This window comes from Leptonychotes weddellii, chromosome 13, assembly GCF_054177405.1.
Source record: "Leptonychotes weddellii isolate Sample4059 chromosome 13, ASM5417740v2, whole genome shotgun sequence".
NCBI classification, from domain to species: Eukaryota; Metazoa; Chordata; class Mammalia; order Carnivora; family Phocidae; genus Leptonychotes; species Leptonychotes weddellii.
In genome coordinates, this window is record NC_138381.1 from 74,710,110 (window position 1) to 74,732,210 (window position 22,101).

Sequence of the window (22,101 nt, forward strand, 5' to 3'; positions counted from 1 at the left end):
CGCACTTGAAGAGCCGCTGTTTTCTTTATTCTAAAGAGCTTCAGGGAGCCAGCGGCCACCATATTACACTCCAGCACGGTGACCAAAGACCTCATGGGAGTAACTGCAAACAGGATAGGTTGAGGACTGGGTCCTGGGGCCTCCCCACCCCTGGTGGGAGGTGGAAGATCCAGCCAAGGGAGTCGGCAGAGGGCCGGGAGCGAGGAGAACAAGTGAAGGAATGTTTCAAGGAGGGAGAGACTGACAGCTTGGGTAAATGAGGACTGAAAATTACCCTTTCAGATTTAGATGCTGTTTGGATCTGGACTGTGTATACAATCAAATTACCTACAACATATACTGTGTCCTTTTTGACTTTTAAACCTTTGATTTTTCTTGCCTTATTGCATGGACTGGGGTTGCCAGTATAATACTGAATAGAAACATGGAAGGTAGAACTTCTGTTGCTATTAAGTATAACATCACTACAGGCTTTGTGTAAATGCACCATCAGCTTGAAGGTGAAGTCTGCTGAGTTTTTATCATGAACAGAGGTTTTATCAGATGCCTTTTCTGTATCCACTTAATAATCTTATGGTTTTCTGTCTTGATTTGAATGACCCTGATTCTCCCCTAGCCCCCACTCAGACACAGAGCTAATGATAATTACAGAAATCCCCAAGAACCTCAGCATCTAATGTGGGCAGTGATGAGTGGACTGACGCCAGTGGGTTCTCCGCCAGGCTGGGTGGATTACAGCCACCCTCTCAGCCAGAGCTGCCACAAGCAGAAAAAAGACCATCACTGAATTCTGCATTATCTGACTCATATATATTTCTTATGTGTTTAGTTTCCATCAAGCATTTGTACCAAATGCTCTAGGAAAACTGATGGACCTTGTAGTGATTCTGACAAGGTGTGGACCTAGGCACCAGATATATCCGGGGGTTCGGGGGGAGGAAAAGAATAAAGCCATTTCTTCCAGTATTAGAATGGTCCAGAGTGGTAGTTATTTCAAAAGCTGGGTCCTGCCCACTTCATGTCTGAACTATAACAGGTTCCTCCTTTCTGGCGGCTGGGGACTGGCATGAGTTCGGATCTGGGAATTTTCAGTGAAGGAGCCCCATGACAGTCATTTCTGACCCCGCCCACCCCCCTCATGCCCTGCTCAGCTGCGGACAAAAAATGAGGCAAAGGCAGCCGTGGAGCAAGAAAATGCTTAGTCTGCAGGTAAGAGAACAGATGGCTGTGCCCTTATTTGTGGTCATCATGACAGTTAACACACCACTTTTCAGCTCCGTGATACTACTTGTTTCCCCTTCATCAAGTAGTTATAGGTCTAGAATCAAACAATTTTAACCCTCAATCTCTATGAAGCTAAGTCTTCAGGTTGCTTTTAGGGACTTAGTCACACCAACTAATAATAGAGCGGTCAGGCAGTGTAGCTTTGCAAGGACTAGCACCGCCCCCTACCCTTACCGCCAGTCAGGGAGTGAGCTCTCTAAAATGGAGATAAGGGGCCTGGACTTCTCCCATCCTATGGCAGCCATGTATGTCAGGGCAGGATGCCACAGGACCTGCCCAAGACCCTCGGGACTAGGAGATGCTGGCGGTGAGGTGTGAATTGGTACACTTCAGCGGAGATCTACATCCTTAATTCTAGTGTGAGTTTTGCTTCCTCAAATGACGCAAAGAAAGGTGCGGGAGCAGGAGTCCGGTTCTGCCTCATGCTGTGAGACTATGCCAAGTCACTGAAGGCCTCAGTTTCCCTGACTGTAAGTGCTAGACTGGACTGGATGGTCTCGAAGCCCCTTTCACAGCCTGAGATTTGGTGTGCTCACCAAAATGCTTAAAGAGCTTGAGTGGAGTGGATTTGAGAAAACAGAAAAAGAATACAGTAAAATGGCTGCTTTAAGAAATTTTACTAAAAGAGAAAAGAAGCAGGGTGCTAAAGGGGGAAACAAAGTCCAAAGAAAGTTTTAAGATAAAAACCATACTACTATTTGTCCTATGCTGATAAAGATCCATGGAGACTAGACGGAAAAGTGGTAACGCAGGAGAGGGGGTGGGGCTTGCGGCTCGAGGAGCAGCTGGGCTGTGCCGGGAGCGAGGACAGTGCACTCACAGCACCAGGGGCTCTAAGAAGACAGACCTTGGAGGCACGTGACTGTGTGTGGAAAGTATCTAGTGATACCTATGTTCCTGGTCAGACAGCCAAATCATTTGACCTGAGAGCAAATGTGGGGAAGGAGATGCCGCATGTTTGAGGAGATAATGTACATATACATATACCTTAGCTGTCTACGAGCGGGGGAAGCAAAGGGCAGCATGGACAACACACCAAGCTTGAATACTGACCGAGTTGCAGGCATTTGCTCGCTCTACTTTAGAAAGACCCTTCAATTCGGTATCAAATACGTTCATCTTCTCTACTAGGCAAGTAAGAGCAGTCTCCGTAGCTTCTCCAACTTTTTCATACACACCCTTCGCCTGTATTGGTTAAAAGCACAGAAAGTGCAAAAGTAGTAAATAAGTTTTTCATTAATAAAGACTTTCCATCAGAGGACAACTTCTTCATATCATTCTTCTAGGGACCATGTTTATCTGACTCTGTAGCACATGATGCAGATAATAAAAATATACTCAAAGCACGTTATCCTATTCTAGTAAGTAGTTTTTTTTATTTCCTTTAACCATGAGAACCCACTAGTCACAGTATTCAAACAGAGCTTGCAAAGAGCATGTGTCACTGTGTGTTGTTACCATTTCACAGAGTTCACATGGGGTTTCTGTTGGGGACTGGCTTGTCTAATTTTAGATAGAAACCAGCACTAAGAAGGGAGGGGAAAAAAGGATTTTTGTTGGTTAAATTTGGTATCATCATCATCAAAACAACCCTATAACCCTCAGCTTGTCAAGGATGTAACAGTCCCCATCTTAAAAAAAAAAAAAAAAAAAAAGACCAATATCCTATTCTGTCAGGAAAACATGCCCTGTTCTAGGGTTTTCCTCATGTTCTGTAGCTGCACCAGAGCAGAAGGGCCACCACGTCCACTCTGACTCTTAGCAAAGTAACTGCAATGCTCAGTCAGGGGACATAGGAAAGGCTCTCCGCTTTCTTTGGCTGGGTCACACTGACTTGGATAAAATGGAAAGAGGAAATAAAATCAGGAACCCTTACTTTCCAAAGGGAGGAAGGAAGGCTGGATTTTCATTCCACCCACCCCACCCTTGAACTAGAACAGCCAGGCCTACTTTCTCACTTATGAGAAGCCTTACCTCATTGTAATCCAACGCAGAATCATTACAAAGAGCACAAATTGTTGCCAATTCCACAAGACCATCATATTGATGACATTTCACTGGCTTATCATCTTTATGCCTATCAAAAGAAAACACTTTTAGAGCACAGTGTGGTCATCTCTATTGATTTTTACTTAATTATACAATATAATTTTGTGGACAAGAGCCTTGGCAAGTATTCAAAAGAATTTGAGCGATGGCTCTTAGAAATCTGATGCTGGAGATAACAAAAGAATGCATCTCTGATATCAGGAATCAATCAGTAAAGACCAGAAGTTCTTAGTTAATGCAATTCTTCCACCACAGGTTATCAATACAGAACAAACAGAAACCCCACTTGAAAAATTGGGCTCCAGGGGCACCTGGGTGGCTCAGTCGTTAAGCGTCTGCCTTCGGCTCAGGTCATGATCCCAGGGTCCTGGGATCGAGCCCCGCGTCGGGCTCCCTGCTCAGCGGGAAGCCTGCTTCCCCTCTCACACTCCCCTTGCTTGTGTTCCCTCTCTTGCTGTCTCTCTGTCAAATAAATAAATAAATAAAATCTTTAAAAAAAAAAGAAAAAAAGAAAAACTGGGCTCCAAAAATAAAGATGAAAAAAAAAATCTGACTTATAACCTGTGTTTTCTAAGTGCATTAAAAAAAAATTACTACTCCAGTAACTAATATGAGCCACATTCAGAAAACTTTTTAGATATACTACAAATCTATCCAAGTCCCAAACTGCCACAATGGATCCTTTCAACGATAAGGCAGGTTTACTCACACTTCTCCAAGAGGGGCGTATGTTGATCCGGTAATGGTAAACTCATTAAGGGAACAACCATCACCTTCAACTTTGTCCAGAATGAACATCTACAGAAAAAAGGCACAAATGTTTAAAAGGTATAAAAATATGCTGGAAAAAATAATCTCTGCTATGACAAAAAGCATTTCTCATTTAAGAAAACAAACTTATAAATGGAAGCTCAGCAACAGAAGTACTGTCCCTTATTCCAACCAGGCGTTATTTAAGATCACTCCCCCATCCATCCAAGAGTCTGAGAAACAGCATCACTGAGGTGCTGAATAAATAAGCAGCAGCAGGGGCACCAAAGACACAGAAGACAACCCACATGACACATGAGTTATGAGGACTCTCGGTCAGTCAACTCCACAGACACAGCAGTGCTCTTCAGAGTGCTCAGAATTCTAAATTTCAAATGGCTGGCTGAGAAAGTAATATTAGGTAGTCCTGCCTCAGAGCTAATAGTAAAAGCCTGGGAAGAATAAACTCACATTTCAGAACTGCATAAACATTCCCTGAGTAAAATAAGACAAATTACTTCTCTCCTCCTTCCCACTTATTTTTATTGTGGCAATAGCTCATTTTCTATGAAGCTCCATAACCCCATGTGTACAGTATGGAGGCTGCAGAGCTGAATGAACTCATGCTACCAGGACAATACACACAGAAGCACTTAGGAAATAAAGGACACTTCATTTTATACAATAAAGTGACATGAGCTAGTTTCTTAAAAACAAGGGTTTTTTTTTTTTCTTGGTTTGCTTTTCTATCATAATTCATCATAATTGAGAGGCCCAGTTTAGAAGATTCAGATTTAGATATGTGTTTTCATGTAAATTTAAACTGTAAAATCTTATCATAGAACACAAGAACAAAAGTGCTATTTCAACTATATTTCTGTCACACCAAAATCCCTCTGAAATATGAACAATTAAGAACATGATTGGGGCGCCTGGGTGGCTCAGTCAGTTAAGCGTCCGCCTTCGGCTCAGTTCATGATCTCAGGGTCCTGGGATCACCACATCAGGCTCCCTGCTCAGCGTGGAGTCCACTTCTCCCTCTCCTTCCTGCTTGTGCTCTCGCTCTCTTTCTCTAATAAGTAAATAAAATCTTTTTTTTTTTAAGATTTTATTTTATTTGACAGAGAGACACAGCGAGAGAGGGAACACAAGGAGGAGGAGTGGGAGAAGGAGAAGCCCGCTTCCCGCGGAGCAGGGAGCCCGATGTAGGACTTGATCCCAGGACCCTGGGATCATGACCTGAGCCGAAGGCAGACACTTAACGACTGAGCCACCCAGGCGCCCCAGTAAATGAAATCTTTTTTTTTTAAGATTTTATTTATTTGACAGAGGGAGACACAGCGAGAGAGGGAACACAAGCAGGGGGAGCGGGAGAGGGAGAAGCAGGCTTCCCGCCGAGCAGGGAGCCCGATGCGGGGCTCGATCCCAGGACCCTGGGATCGTGACCCAAGCCGAAGGCAGATGATTAACGACTGAGCCACCCAGGTGCCCCCAGTAAATAAAATCTTAAAAAAGAAAAAAGTAATCTCTGCACCCTACGTGGGGCTTGATCTTACAGCCCTTGAGATCAAGAGTTGTATGCTCTGACTGAGCCAGCCAGTCGCCCAAAAAGCTTCATTTCAAAAGTATACTTAGATATAAATCAACCTTGGAACGGAACTAAAGCCATAAGCAAGACATACAAAATGGCTTTAAAAAAAAAGTATATAATGGGATTTAAAACGGACTCCTGATAAAAAAGGTTCTAGTTCAAACATATACAACCATTGTCGAATGAGGAAAAGATTCATGTCCAAGGTCACATGCAGCAAGATCAGTGACGCCTACATTTTTTTCTAACAGATACAACACCTAAAAAAGGAAGCTTGTCAAATGGCTCCCTCCAAAGATGTTTGACATTTTACAGAAGAGGAACAAAGGACCAGAGAGGTTAAAGCATGTGCTCAAGGTTATATAATTATTAAGTGGAAAAGAGAGGACTGGATTTAACTACCAATCTCAAAGAAAATCCAACTTTACCCTTTTATCAGAAGTTGTGTGACTCTCGGATATGTTACTTAACCTCTCAGGGCCTTAGTTTTTCAAACCTCTTTTGAGCAGGATTACCATATGATTCAAATAAAGTCACATGTGAGAAAACAAATTAACTGTACTAAGCAATATCAAAGCAAGTTAGCATTATTACTACATGCCATGTCATTTCTTTAATGATACAGTTTATAAAAAGTGAAACTCTTTGGGTTTATACCAAAGTCCAAAGTATTCTAAGATATTCAGAATTCTAATCCACATTAAGTAAATCTGAACGCACGTGGGCATTTTAGATTTCAAGCAAGTAAACCATTTAGGAACTGCGTGATGAAAGTATCTCTTAAGTCAAGGGCAGTTATGCAACCCACTGCAAGAAACCTCCTGGAGAATACTGATTAGCATCAGCTTTCTGTCAGGGAGAACAGAACAAAGAGGCAAGCTAGGCTGTTTCTTTAATAGAAAAAAACATCTTAAACCAGTTAAGGGAAAATATAAAAACAAAAAATTTTTCCTATGGACTCTGTTTTACTCTTTTTTTTTTTCTTTTAAAGATTTTATTTATTTATTTGACAGAGAAAGACACAGCGAGAGAGGGAACACAAACGGGGAGTGAGAGAGGGAGAAGCAGACTCCCCGCCGAGCAGGGAGCCCGATGCGGGACTCGATCCCGGAACTCCAGGATCATGACCTGAGCCGAAGGCAGTCCCTTAACCAACTGAGCCACCCAGGCGCCTGGACTCTGTTTTATTCTTATTTTGAAATTTGATTTTCTGCCACAGTTTGAAATTAGTTGCCAACTAGCTATTAGCTAATTTATGCAACCTTTTCTGGTTCCAAGGAATGAAAACTTAGGTAGCCAAGTCAAACCCTGCACTTCTGGTGAAACCCAGGACAGACTGGCAGCTTACCACTTAAGAGACAAAACACCTGTCAGTTCATTCTAAGTCGGGATCTGGACTACACAGAGTTTGGCTGGGGTGGGGGGTGGGGGTGAAGGATGGGATGGACGCCGATGATGACTGTGTATCTAAAAATCATCCTGAGTTTAAATTTGGCAAGATAAAGATTCAGAGGGTTTAACTGTATTAAAAACAATTTCTAATGCAAAAAAATATTATCCAAAACCCTGGAGCTAAGGCCAAGAGGATGCCCACATGTCCCTTCAATGTCATTCAGAAGCATTCTTTTAAGAGGCTCACTCCAAGATGTAGTATTCTAGAAAAATTTAACATTGTTCCACTGTGCTACTTACTATTAAGAGCTCATGTTACATGAAATTATGGATTTGTGTCCTGTAGGAAAGATAACCTGTAGTTTTACTGCCCTACTGGATATTAACCAGTTTTTGCAATCTAACATATAGCAATTCTATGCTGTTATTGAGTACTTCCTCAAATGCTCTTGTAACCAGTTTTACTGATTCCCTCATTATTTAACAAGCTAAACAGAATCTTTGACCCAGTGTCCCCTGAATATTTTTATGAGTTGTGTACCTTCTGGAAAATTATACTTTGAAAAGACTTGTACAAAGTTGTTTAAATAAAACCTAGGAAGAGAACATAATTCAGCTGTATCAATGTTTCTGTAGTTACTACTTTTCTAAGGGCAAGTTTAAACAGTTTCTTATTTTATCCCCCCAGTGATGGTCAAAACAACCTAAGAAAGGAAGGATGAACACATACAACAAAGCAAGTTAAAGGCAATTATTTAACTTTCAAGAAAGCATGTCTCCTTCAATGTGTTATGGAAATACCAGTTAGAAGTTTAGCTAGGCAGGTAGGGAGGGAACTAGCTGCTTTATAGGATTCTCTTCCTTTAAGGCTGTAAGTGCAGTAACACACGATGCACTCAGAGACAGAGGAGCAGGAATACAAAGGGAACATAGTCACCTAACACATTAATAGATTGCCTATAGTCACCTTCCCCAACATAAGCACATCAACTATGCAGATACCCTTTATTCCATGAATTAATTTTAGGAATTCGATGACTAATTCCTCTGGGGCATCAGATTACCTTGGGCTCTGGCTATACACATAACCCGTTTGTTTAAAGCACTCAAAAAGGTATCAAATTAGGAATCCAAGGTTCTGATGGCATGAGGGCATATTCCTAGGATGAACCAATGACCACCACCAGCAAAGAATCTTAAATCACTCCCACTTACCCTGCACACAGACATCTGGTTCGTCGTCAGTGTACCAGTCTTGTCTGAGCAGATAACGGAAGTACAACCAAGGGTTTCCACAGAAGGGAGGCTTCGAACAATAGCATTTTTCTTTGCCATTCTGCGAGTTCCAAGAGCCAGGCAGGTGGTGATGACAGCAGGCAGACCTTCAGGAATGGCTGCCACGGCCAGAGCCACTGCAATTTTGAAGTAGTAAATAGCGCCCCTGATCCAGGAGCCTCCGTGAACTGGGTCGTTGAAGTGCCCAATGTTTATGATCCAGACTGCAATGCAAATTAGGGAGATGACTTTGGAAAGCTGTTCCCCAAACTCGTCTAGTTTCTGCTGGAGGGGGGTTCTCTCCTGCTCTGTTGCCACCATTTCATCCCGGATCTTGCCAATTTCTGTGTTCACTCCAGTTGCCACCACCACTCCCATGGCTTTGCCAGCAGCAATGTTTGTACCCTACGACAGAAGCAGAGGAAACTGGTTATAAGATTAACATCGCACCCAACTTAAAACTGACTAGCAAACTCAGACTCGGGTGGGTTTTGACTAGAGCACCCAGACTGTCATATTCTACTGGGCCTTGGAGGGTCTGCTCCTCAGAGAACCAGCCATCCAACCTTGATGCAGGCGGCATGGTACAGCTCTCCTTGATTCGCATTTCATGTGGTCCCCACTCGCCCAGAGCAGCTCCACCCTGACCCCCCTGGAATCTCTATTCACCATACCGAACCTGGCTTGCAGACTAGCTTCGGGCTTGAACAGTGCTCTAACCCCTCTGCGTTCCTCATTTTTCAAATTCCATACAGTCCTCAACCCTAAGCATTCTCCACTGCTGGCTCCAATAGTCCCACCTCCCCTACTTTCATCACCCACAATAAGCAGGGCAACCAGCACCATGTGCTACCTTGAGGATCTCCACTCAAGCACTGGCATTCAAAAAATCAATGAAATCAAGTACAGGGCTCTCTCCCCACCCCACTTTAATTCCTAGCTCTGGCATGATACAACTTCATTATTTCCACTGTGATTCTGTAGCACTTTACTTACTAGGAGTGGTTAGGCTCCCACACTAACCCACAGAACCTACCACTTGAAATAGCATATAAAATACCAAACAAGCAAAATATACAAATTTCTCAACTTTTTATTTCAAAAAAATTTAACAGAAAAACTGAAGTAGTACAATGAACATCCGTTTTGCTTTTCATCCAGACTCACCGTTATTAAATGGTTTGCCACATCTGCTCTCTCTAAACACATACCTCGCCCATATCATTTTAATAAGCCTTTTCCACACAAATCTACTTTTCAAGGTTTACAGATAAAGAATTTAAAGATGTCTGACCTGATCTTTTATTCCCCCCTCAAAAACTTGCTAATTAAAACAGACAACACTGGGGAGCCTGGCTAGCTCTGTCAGAAGAGCATGTGACTCTTGATCTTGGGGGTCTTGAGTTCAAGCCCCACACTGGCTGTAGAGTTTACTTAAAAATAAACTTAAAACCCTGCAGATTTTAAATTCTGAGAATGTCTCCAAATAAAAATACATTTGACGGGGCGCCTGGGTGGCTCAGTCGTTAAGCGTCTGCCTTCGGCTCAGGTCATGATCCCAGGGTCCTGGGATCGAGCCCCACATCGGGCTCCCTGCTTGGCAGGAAGCCTGCTTCTCCCTCTTGCACTCCCCCTGCCTGTGTTCCTACTCTCGCTCTCTGTCAAATAAATAAATAAAATCTTAAAAAAAAAAAAAAAATACATTTGACAAAGTACTTACAGAAAAGAGCATGTTCTTTTTATCTTGATTGACAGCCCGTGGGTCCGGGACGGGGTCAGTGTGCTTGATGACAGATACAGACTCACCTAAGCAGGTTGTGAGAAGGGATTGTTAGGTCTGTGCAATTCATACCTAGACCCTGAGCCCTCATCCACTCATGCTACCACCACTCTCAGGAAAGGAGATAAAAGACCCAATTCGCTTGAAGGAGAAAAACTAGTAAAATTTAGAAATAGAATCCCAGTCAATTGCCTGTATTTCCTGGAGTAACTATTCAAATCTAGTTTATTTTCAGGTATCAACTTTATACTCTAATAATACTGTGAATATATATTTATATTTGTTGTAAACTTACGTATACACACTCTCCAATACTTCATAAAAAGGTCAAAGTATATTTATTCTGAACACAATGAACATACTAGATACATTATACGTATAATGAGAAGCATGTACTGGGAAGCCTATTTTTGTTCATTAATACCAGACATGAGAAATGAAAACATTGTTTTAGAAATATCTTCATTAGTAATGAGTGATCAGACCATTCTATTTCAATAAAATAAAACTGAAAAACAATCAGCACTAAAAACATCACATGGTAGATAAAGGACTACTTGAACTTTTACAATGTCTTGTTGAATCTGGTTTCAACCTTACTTAACATCGCTTATGAAATATGTAAGTGGGGTTGGTCTGAGTAACATGAAATATGGCTCCAGTTGTTCATTTAAATTTCAGGTAGCCAACTTCCCTCTCGATATCTGAACAAACCTGGTTCCTCACTCTAGTCTGAAACTACAGTATCATTATTTAACAAAAAAAAACACTGAATAAGTTTTATGAGAGGTTTTAAAAGATAATTATTTCTGTAGGCATACTATGAAAATCTTCTATGCACCACCTAATCAGTTTCCCAACATTTTATGGCTCAATCAGCTTTCAGCTTGTTGCTGCTAATGGGAGTTTTAGTAACTAAGCTATTCATAGAGAAACAAAGAGCCCAGGTTACTCACAGCACTACCTCCTAGGACTTCCGCTGCTTTTCAAAACTGATAATCAGATAAATCTTGATTACCTTTGGGTTTTCTATTTACCCTATTTAATTCAGGTTAGCATTGTGTTAAGTTAATCTTCTGACCACCTTACTTCCAGTTAATTAGAACCCTCCACCCTAGACTGTGCCTTTATCAAACAAAAATGGAAAAATGTTCCAAACAATTTCAAATCTAAGCGTGCAAACTTTAGGCAGTAAAACATTCACCGTTTTTGGAGGGTGCTAACTTTTGTTAACTGTACATTTGATCATTGCAAATATGTTAGATGCAAGATCAGCATTTCTCCAATGAAAAAAATTATGGCTCCGGAACCTCTCTCTCCTGCCTGGGAAAAGAACACTAAGTAATTAATTCATTTTCATAAAACAGAGAGACAACGCTTCAACCTTAAGATTATTACCTCTGCTAATGTAGAAATTTGTAACTTCTTTTTTTAGAAAGTAAAAACATAAAAGAGATTTTTGGTGAAAGCTATTTTTTTTTTTAAAGATTTATTTATTTGACCAAGAGAGAGGAAGAGAGAGAGCGAGCGAGCGAGCACAAGCAGGGTAGTGGGAGAGGGAGAAGCAGGCTCCCCACTGAGCAGGGAGCCCAATGCGGGACTCAGTCCCAGGACCCCAGGAACATGATCTGAGCCATAGGCAGACGCTTACCCAACTGAGCCACCCAGGCACCCCGAAAGCTAATTTTTGATAAAATTAAAAGACAAATAGAGGTCTTATGAGATGAAAGCCAAGTTTCTTTAAACCCGATACACTGGCAAAAAAGCCAGATTTCTAAAGCACTAAGAAATAACTATCTTGGAGGCGCCTGGGTGGCTTAGTCGTTAAGTGTCTGCCTTCGGCTCAGGTCATGATTCCAGGGTCCTGGGATCGAGCCCCGGGAGCCTGTTTCTCCCTCTCCCACTCCCCCTGCTTGTGTTCCCTCTCTCGCTGTCTCTCTGTCAAATAAATAAATAAAATCTTTAAAAAAAAAAAAAAAAAAAAGAAAGAATGAACTATCTTGGACAGGATTAAGGTAAAACCCTAAAAAGGGACAGGAGGGGCAGGAGCCAACTCACTCAGCATGGGGTCTGAGCAGGACTTCAACATTCAGAGACCTTCCAATGTATAATGCTCACCTGTGAGAATGGACTGGTCAACTCTTAGAGTAGTAGATTTGATGGAAGTTAATCTTATATCAGCAGGAACTTTGTCACCAACTAGTTGGAGAAAAGGCAGCTAAAATAAGCAATTTTGCAATTCATGTTTCATAGAGATGAATCTGTCTCCAAGTAAAACACATCTTAAAGAAAATACATAGCCTGTATACAGCACAAATACATAAAAATCTGTTAAATTAAGCAAGATAATAATCACCTTCCCCTTAGGGTCATAAAAACTCTTGCTAAATAGATACCGGATTTGAATTACACAGGAAGGAAGAGAATAATGCTTGGGAAAAACTCTAAAGACACATTATTTACACACTTACACACACACATGGCATGGTGAGGGGGATCAAGTTGTATATACCATGGTTTATCCCATCCTCAGAAGAGATAAAATATCATGAGAAATAAAACTACAGAGACATAAATTTAAAACAAATTGACAAGAGTTGAGAAAATGCATCAAGTTTACAAAGATGTATAGAAATAGGGATTCTTATTATAGGGGAACTATAAAATCTGGAAATTTGGGTGTAAATAGGGGGAAAAAAAAAATCAGAGTTCTAAATCACTTTAGAGGCAAGTGCCTGAGCAGAGATCAATGAAATTCTGTGTTAGTGCACAGTTAATAAGGACAAATTAAATGCATGTAACGCATTACATGGTCTATGTAAAAGTAACAGTTCATTCAGTGTTTATAATTCAACTCTGCTTCCAGAGTTTGTGACCACCCTTATATGCTGCTGAGTATGAAGAAAAAAAATGTTATAAAACCTCTGGAGTACAGTTTGACAATATATATCAAAACTACAAAGCACAGGTGTGCCTGGGTGGCTCAGTCGTTAAGCGTCTGCCTCCGGCTCAGGTCATGATCCCGGGGTCCTGGGATCGAGCCCCACATCCGGCTCCCTGCTCGGCTAGGGACCTGCTTCTCCCTCTCGCACTCCCCCTGCTTGTGTTCCCTCACTCACTCTCTGTCAAATAAATAAATAAAATCTTTAAAAAAAAAACCTACAAAGCACAATCTTTTTACCCCACATAATCCACTACAAGGAATTTACTCTTCAGATAGGCTCAGCAGAATATGTTTAGTCACAGCGTAGTTTTATTATTAACAGCAGAAAGATGAGACAACTCCATTCATACTAAAGTGAAAATTTCCTCTAAGATATACTGTATATTAAGGGGGAAAACACAAGTGTGAAGCATCACCTGTATCGACTGTCATTCATATAAGGAAATACCTTTGGGAAGGTATTACAAAATCTTAATGCTAGGTAACTGGGTATGGAGTGGAGGGAGACTTTTCACTTTGTACTTCTGAAATCTGATTTATCAAATAAATGAATAAACCTCTTGCATCACATCAAGAGGATCTGTAAGTCAAATGAGTCTTCTTCCCTGGGCCAAAGAGCTCCTTTAACAGCTCTTAAAGGGTCCACATCTCTAGTTCTATAGAGTAAATGCCACAGTGCAGATGCAGGAACAGATATAGCCAATGTTTTACATGGTCTTGAGAATAGTGTCCAGAACACTGTAGACATTCAAATATTGTTGAACACATACTTATCAGTACCAAAACAACTGGATATTAAAATAAGTGTACAACAGCTTTCCCTGACTTTCTGAAAGGTAAATATGGTAGTTTTCCAAGTCTGACATAAGGGAGAGCTAAAAATTAGAACAAGTACAGTCTCCCCTAGAATTGCATATAGTTTTTTGTTGTTGTTTTTTTTAAGAGGGAGTGGGGGGTGGGTGGGAGAGGCAGATAGAGAATCTTAAGCAGGCTCCATGCCCAGCACAGAGCCCAATGCAGGGCGCTGAATCTCACCACCCTGAGATTACGACCTCAGCCAAAATCAAGTCAGATGCTTAAACGACTGAGCCACCTACGCACCTCTACATATAGTATTTTTAAGTCAAATGTTCATTTTCCATGATTACTCTACATACTGAATTTTAACCGTCTGGTTATATATGTAAACTGGCAAAATAGTCTTCTGTCCAAGTAGATTCATTTCATCTGTTAAGCCTTCAATTTAGCTCTGATTTTTCTGCGTTTCAGAGCTTTGAAGTTCAGAAGACTATGATTTATTTGCTTTTTGAGCTCCAGTTCATTAAACAGCCCTATAGCCTAACTAGGAAATGTGGTCACAAAGCAGCCCAGAAACAGACTGTCAGTATATAATCTCAAGAGGCAAAGATCATCCTTGCATTTGACTGCAGGGACACATTAGGTTAAGGTGAAATTCCTGCTGGAAATGCTTATGCAATGAACAGCAATACTCCCGGACTGAATAAATGAGAACCTTTCACTTTAATTCTGCTCCTACTACAATCAACCATATACGAAACTTCAGTGACCTAAACAGCTAAAATGCCCCATCAAGATGAAAATTTGAAACCATTTAAAATTTTTTACTGTATTATTTCTGGGTGTCATAATTAACTTGATCACGCATGATCTGGAACATGAAAAGAATATAAGGTTCAATGATGAACCTATGACCCTAAATGGAAAATTTACTTGAAAATGTTTCTTGCTGTCATAGGCAATTTATGTCACAGGAAAATTTCTAACATGGCACAGGGGTCCCCACAATCTTTAAGTACTAAGACACTTCTGCACTCCAATAGCTGATCATATACCAGCAATTTAAAAGCAGAACATCTGATGCCTGGGTGGCTCAGTCGGTTAAGCGTCTGCCTTTGGTTCAGGTCATGATCCCAGGGTCCTAGGATCAAGCCCCAAGTCAGGCTCTCTGCTCAGCAGGGAGCCTGCTTCTCCCTCTCCCTGCAGCTCCCCCTGTTTTACGCTCTCTAAAAAAAAAAATAATAAAAATCATTTTTTAAAAAATTTATTTGAGAAAGAGAGAGAGCACACACGGAGGGTGGGCTGAGGCAGAAGCAGACTCCCCGCTGAGCAGGAAGCCCAATACGGGGCTCAATCCCAGACCCTGAGATCATGATCTGAGCTAAAGGCAGACACTTAACTGACTGAACCACCCAAGTGCCCAGAACATTTCATTTTAAATTTTTTTTTTTTTTTGCGAGAGAGAGAATGAGAGACAGAGAGCATGAGAGGGAGGAGGGTCAGAGGGAGAAGCAGACTCCCCGCTGAGCAGGAAGCCCGATGTGGGACTCGATCCCGGGACTCCAGGATCATGACCTGAGCCGAAGGCAGTCGCTTAACCAACTGAGCCACCCAGGTGCCCCCAGAACATTTCATTTTATACTGAAAGTTGCATCCTGTTTTTCTAGTTCAACAATTTTATGTATAAGCCACAGCATGTACTCTCATATACCTACTAGATTTAAAGCCAATCTAATATTCAGATTGAGAATAAACTATGAGAAGAATCAAAGGAAGTATCTTGGCATTTATTTTGCTGTGTTTCAATGGAAGCTCAGAGGATTTAAAATAGGTGGAACGTATCTTTGAGGCAATAAATACCAACATTAAATTTCTTTCCTGGGTAACATGGTGAACATATTAGCTATTAGTTTAAGACAGTATCAATTACTATATATATGCAGCATTAAAACTGGCATTATAAAAAGACAGCTACTTTCCCCCCTAAAGGTTTTTCTTTTTAAGATTTTATTTTTAAGCCATCTCTATGCCCAACATGGGAATCAAACTCACAACCCTGACATCAAGAGTTGCACACTCTGACTGAGCCAGCCAGGCACCCCTGCTCCAAAGGTCTATTTTAAATATATTAAATAATTTCTTTGCTGTACAGAAATTGTATGGATACAATTTAATTGTTGGCCATATATTTAGAAATGACTCAGCTGTCAAATGCTAGTAGAACAAATGAACTGGGAAGCTCTTAAAAACTGACCTCAAGCTTTTCTCAACTTTTCTTCCGTCTGACAACAGCCATTCTAACTGGGAGGCAATTAAATATTTAGGAGTTAAAAGAAAAATATCATCTGGGAGCCATTTATAAACTATACAACCTCAGGACCCACTCTTCAAGAATCTGGTTCAAGGGGCGCCTGGGTAGCTCAGTCGTTAAGCTTCTGCCTTCGGGGCGCCTGGGTGGCTCAGTTGTTGAGCGTCTGCCTTCGGCTCAGGTCATGATCCCAGGGTCCTGGGATCGAGTCCCACATAGGGCTCCCTGCTCGGCGGGAAGCCTGCTTCTCCCTCTCCCACTCCCCCTGCTTGTGTTCCTGCTCTCGCTCTCTGTCAAATAAATAAATAAAATCTAAAAAAAAAAAAAAAAGCTCTGCCTACGGCTCAGGTCATGATCTCAGGGATTGAGCCCCGCATTGGGCTCCCTCCTCCGCGGGAAGCCTGCTTCTCCCTCTCCCGCTCCCCCTGCTTGTGTTCCCTCTCTCACTATGTCTCCCTCTGTCAAATAAATAAAATCTTAAAAAAAAAAAATCTGGTTCAATGCATTTGGGATGGGAATCCACCTTTTAAAAAAGTTCTCCAAACACAAAAAATACAAGAAACAACAATAACCAAGCATAATAATGGGTTTCAGATCCCATGAAGGGCTTATTCAGAACAGCCTGTTTACTTTGTGCTGTTTCTCATGTGCCAAGTATGCCAGCTCTAGGCCAAGAAGACCTTAATTCCCCCAACACCTGAGAAATTTATTACCTTAAAGTTTTACATTGGGGGCACCTGGGTGGCTCAGTCAATTAAGCATCTTGACCGAGCAGGAACACAAGCAGAGGGAGTGGGAGAGAGAGAAGCAGGCTTCCAGCCGAGCAGGGAGCCCGATGCGGGGCTCGATCCCAGGACCTTGGATCATGACCTGAGTTGAAGGCAGATGCTTAACAACTGAGCCACCCAGGCGCCCGAGCCATCTTGACTCTTGATTTCAGCTCAGGTCATGATTTCAGGGTCACTGGATTGAGCCCCACGTTGGGCTCTGCGATTAGCAGAGTTGGCTTGAAATTCTCTCCCTCTCCCTCACCCTCTGTCCCTCCCCCTGCTCATCTGCAGAGGTGCAAGCTCTCTCCCAAATAAAGTTTTACATTTGTTTCCATTTGTAACTGATCTCTGTGAAAAAGCAGCATAAATCCATACAGAAGCATCAATCCAAACTGGTCTTAAAAAACCTGCTATGGGGCGCCTGGGTGGCTCAGTTGGTTAAGCGACTGCCTTCGGCTCAGGTCATGATCCTGGAGTGCCGGGATCGAGTCCCACATCAGGCTCCCTGCTCAGCAGGGAATCTGCTTCTCCCTCTGACCCTCCTCCCTCTCATGCTCTCTCTCACTGTCTCTCTTGCAAATAAATAAAGTCTTAAAAAAAAAAAAAAACCTTCTATGGGGGCGCCTGGGTGGCTCAGACGGTTAAGTGTCTGCCTTCGGCTTGGGTCACGATCCCAGGGTCCTGGGATCAAGCCCCACATCAGGCTCCTGGCTCAGCAGGGAGCCTGCTTCTCCCTCTGCCCCTCCCCGTGCTCATGTGCTGTGTATCGAATGAATTAAACTTAAAAAAAAAAACAACCAAAAAAACCCCCCTGCTATGTTCTAGTATTCTCTTAGCTAGAAAAACTCTCACATCATCTTAATCAACCCATGTCCTCATTTTAGTTAGGAAACTAAAGCTCGAAGTAAAAGGGGTTTCACCTAAGGAACTTCAATTAAGGAAAGACTTAACCTACTGTGTGACTCTGCTTTGTATTTTTCTAAGAGTCAATTTAGGATTGAATCCATTAAGAAGCACACTCTAAGGAAGGAAAAGATTCGTAAGATTCAATGGATACTTTTCAAACTAAGACATAACTTTCTTTTGTCTGCAGGCTTCTATGAATTTCAGACAGAGGGCTTTGTGAGTGAGGAGCAGGCAGTGCTGTTCCTGATGATCACACCCAGTAATATTTCCCTGATGGGGCATGTCAATGCCCTTAGGGCAAGTGGTAGTGGAAAATTCTTACTCTTGCCAAGTGGATGCTCTGCAATTTTTTCCTCTGAAATTTTTTCCCCGTCTCTTGGGTTCTGGTGGTGTAATAAAAGAATAAACTCTATTATAAATACCTTAGATTTGTTTAACATCTGACACTTTTCAAATTCAGCTCTTGGCTTCATAAGTCCGTAAGCTCTTTAATCTGCTACCACAATAGGGATTTCCACTCTGAACAAAATCCTCAATGTATACTTTAAGCTAGGTCACCAAGAATGCAAGTAAAAGTCAAAAGAAATTACTCTGCCACATTTTGGAAATGAACACAAACTTTATCTTAAAACCTGGGAAAGAATGTTCATAAGCCATGGTACTTAAACGATGTTACACCATTCCATCAAAAATAAATACTGATGGGGGCACCTGGCTGGCTCAGTCGGTAGAGCATGTGGTTCTTGATCTCGGGGTTGTGAGTTCAAGCCCCTGCTGGGTGTTGAGATTACTAGAAAAAATTAAATAAACTTTAAAATAAATGAATGAATGCTGATAGTTAAAATCAGCATTACTTAGAAAAGGCCTTAAAAAATATTTATTTTATATAAAGAGAGCACACACATATGTTGGCAGTAGGGGAGGGCAGAAAGGGCAGGGGAAGAGAGAATCCTAAGGAGACTTCACACTAAGCAGAGAGCCTGACCCAGGGGTCGATCTCATGACCCTGAGATCAAGACCTGAGCTGAAACTAAGAGTTGGATGCTTAACCGACTGTGTGACCCAGGTGCCCCACAGAAAAGGCCTTTTTATGAATTGGTTATATGTAGGGGGAAAAAAATCTACTGTGACAAATTCTACCAGCTATTCAAGTCTTTTCTAAGGAAAAACTATAAGATCAGAAATTACCTCCTAAATATCACTATTGTTTTTGAGTTTAAATGGCTCCTAGGAAAAGCAAGCTGTAATAGAATTAACCTAAATTACTTAAACATTTAACTATGACTCAAACATTTTCATTATGTTTCTGATTTGAGTCATAGATTTTTATAGTCAGAGTGAATGAAATTCCTCACTTGAGAAGCCCACTTGCCTACTTTCTCCAGGCCTCAGAGTGAGCAGGGAAGGAACATCACAAATCGCTAATACCAAGTTTGCTCCCAGTCCATTTTTTGGGAGTATTACCCATGAGAAGACTTATCTTTCAAAAATGCAAATGTTAAAAAAAAAAAAAAAAAAGAGCAAATGTAATACTCTTATTTAAATTTAAAAATGTTTCAATAGTGGGACGCCTGGGTGGCTCAGTCGTTAAGCGTCTGCCCTCGGCTACGGTCGTGATCCCAGGGTCCTGGGATCAAGCCCCGCATCGGGCTCCCTGCTCCTGTGTCTGCTTCTCCCTCCCCCTGCTCATGTGTGCTCTCTCTCTCTCTCTTCCCCTCTCAAATAAATAAAATCTTTAAAAATAAAATAAAATAAAATGTTTCAATAGTTTCTTCCTCCCAGAACTGAGATCAAGTTAGTATCTTAACTGTGGTTTACAGGACTTCCCAGGACCTGGCTGCTGCTTGCTTCTGACCACAATCCCCTTCCTCTAACACAACATAATGGTTTCCAATTCCTCAAAGCTCTTCCTGAGTCTCACACACCCTCTTCTCCTTCACCCCACCTGACCCCACCCAGCAAGCCTCTCCGTGAGCTCCCACTTTAGGTTGCTATCCCTTTCAATGTGCCCACAGACAGCTGTCCTTTCCTTTTCCAAGGCTCTCACACCACGTGCTTGGTAAGTCTTCCTACTCAGTCACTGCTCATTTCCTAGCCCCAAGCACTGTGCTGGTGCACAGTGGACACCAGGTAACGTATCTGTCAACGAATGAAGTACTTGCACACATTATTTCCTTTAATAAACCAGCATCACAGATTTATGATATTATCAAGGTGAAGAACATCACAAAAAGAACAAGGAAGAGTAGTCAGGACCAAAGAGATCTCAGACTTGGTTGAGCCGAATGAGGCAACAGTGATTGTTACTTAAATTCTACATTTAGGGTGCCTGGGTGGCTCAGTTGGTTAAGCGACTGCCTTCGGCTCAGGTCATGATCCTGGAGTCCCGGGATCGAGTCCCGCGTCGGGCTCCCTGCTCAGCAGGGGGTCTGCTTCTCTCTCTGACCCTCCCCCCTCTCATGCTCTCTATCTCATTCTCTCTCTCAAATAAATAAATAAAATCTTAAAAAAAAAAAAAAAAGATGGTAAAGGGTTTGAGAATCATTACATGAACAGCTGAAATTGCTAAAACTAGCTTGGAAATTAAAATTTTAGCATAGGGCGCCTGAGTGGCTCAGATGGTTGAGTCTGCCTAGAGCTTGGGTCATGATCTTCAGGTCCTGGGATCAGGCTCCCAGCTCAGTGAGGAGTCTGCTTCTCCCCCTGCTTGTGCTCTGTGTCTCTCTCTCTCAGATAAATAAATAAAATCTTTAAAAAATAAAATAAAATTTTAGCATACACCACACTGTTAGCACTCAAGACTCCCCGTTCCACCACAACTGTCTCTTCCGACTGGACAAGCTGCAGCTGCTCCAGATTCTAGTCATTTAAGCTCCCCTCCGGTTCTAAAAGGGCCATGAATTTACCTTCACCCACCTAACGGGGCTATCACGGCAGGAGGAATCAAACTTGTGTGTGACTAAAAAGTGAAAAACTAACGTACAGAACAGATGAGTATATTATAGCTAGTAATAGCGAATATTTTATAATAAAACAGACTAAAAAAGGCATAGCTGGTCCTAAAGAGCCAAACTTCCAGTGACTGGAGGTGTAAGGTAACAGCTCATGAGATGCTGCAGAAGCAGCCCGTTACTAAGCAAGCTTACAGCACACAGTATCTGGCATACCCACCAACAGTTTTCTCATTATTACAAAAGTAAAGCCTGCTTTTAAAAGGTGAAAACCCGTTCCTCAGTCCCCTCATCCAAATAGATACCAGCTGTTAACATCTTTCTCTCCTAGGCATCTCTCTACGGATAACACTTACTAAAACTTTATTAAAACAGAAATCACAAACCTTTTACATTAATATATACTTATCTGTCTCATGCTTTTTTAATGGCTGCATAGTGCTAACACCCACGAAAATTTGGAGAATGCCTGCTTATTCCATACCAACCACTGCCATAAGGGCGTTATGGGTTACTAACAACCTTCATAATTTTAAGAAAGAGGTGGTTATCATCATTCCCAGTTTACAGATGAGAAAAATGAGGCACACAAAGCAAACTTGCTCAAGGTCACAGCGTTGATAGCCATACTACATAGTAAGTCAATCACCATTTTCATGGCCATCTAGCCATTTCTTATTTTTCCTATTACACTGTTATATGCTAAACCTCTTTGTGCACTGAGATTACTTCCGGAGGACAGATTCATAGAAGCAGAATTTTCCCACATATACTCCCACCAAATTTAATCCCTGCCATTTCTTCATTCTCAATCTTCTATTTTTCTGAGCATTGGAATACTTTATTTTTCAAAATTCTTTTATCTTCAAGATCAAAGTTGTTTTACATTTTTACATAGTCAAATCTGGTGCTCTTGGAAGTTCTGTATCACACTTAGGAAATGTGTTCCCAATACAACGTGCTTTCTTCTAATTTTTCCAAAATCTTAATCAGAGTGACATGGATGGAGATGGTACTTACTGGCACTGTGACTACCTCTGAGTCATGGGGAATGGGGAGGAGGTAATTACAGGAAATCAGGAAATGCCAGCCCCAGGAGATTTAGGTGAGGCTTCAAGATCAACTAGTCCATCGTGATCTGATGGGTCAAAGGAGACCTTCCTGAGTCCCTTGTTTCTCAGGTTCTTAAAAGTCTTAGCTACCCTGACTGATGAATGAAGGGCCCTAGGTCTCAAAACTCTCTGCTTCTAATACATCTGCACTGATTTCTATAAGACTATTTGCTCTTCTGCATATGTACAAG

At 41.7% G+C, this 22,101-nt stretch overlaps 1 protein-coding gene across 2 annotated transcripts in view; it reads right to left on the reverse strand.

Moving 5' to 3' along the window:
* The window catches only part of ATP2A2 (ATPase sarcoplasmic/endoplasmic reticulum Ca2+ transporting 2), a 57,958-nt gene that overhangs the window by 11,803 nt on the left and 24,054 nt on the right, over positions 1–22,101 (reverse strand). For both annotated transcript variants that reach the window (XR_014139808.1, XM_081802259.1), the window contains exons 6-11: positions 12,240–12,320; positions 10,062–10,147; positions 8,282–8,746; positions 4,043–4,131; positions 3,259–3,361; positions 2,338–2,469 (exon numbers count right to left, since the gene is read on the reverse strand). Coding sequence is in view for 1 of the 2 variants with exons in the window: in XM_081802259.1 (XP_081658385.1) it covers positions 2,338–2,469; positions 3,259–3,361; positions 4,043–4,131; positions 8,282–8,746; positions 10,062–10,147; positions 12,240–12,320 (956 nt within the window). In the remaining variant the exon portion in view is untranslated. The remainder of the gene's footprint in view (positions 1–2,337; positions 2,470–3,258; positions 3,362–4,042; positions 4,132–8,281; positions 8,747–10,061; positions 10,148–12,239; positions 12,321–22,101) is intronic.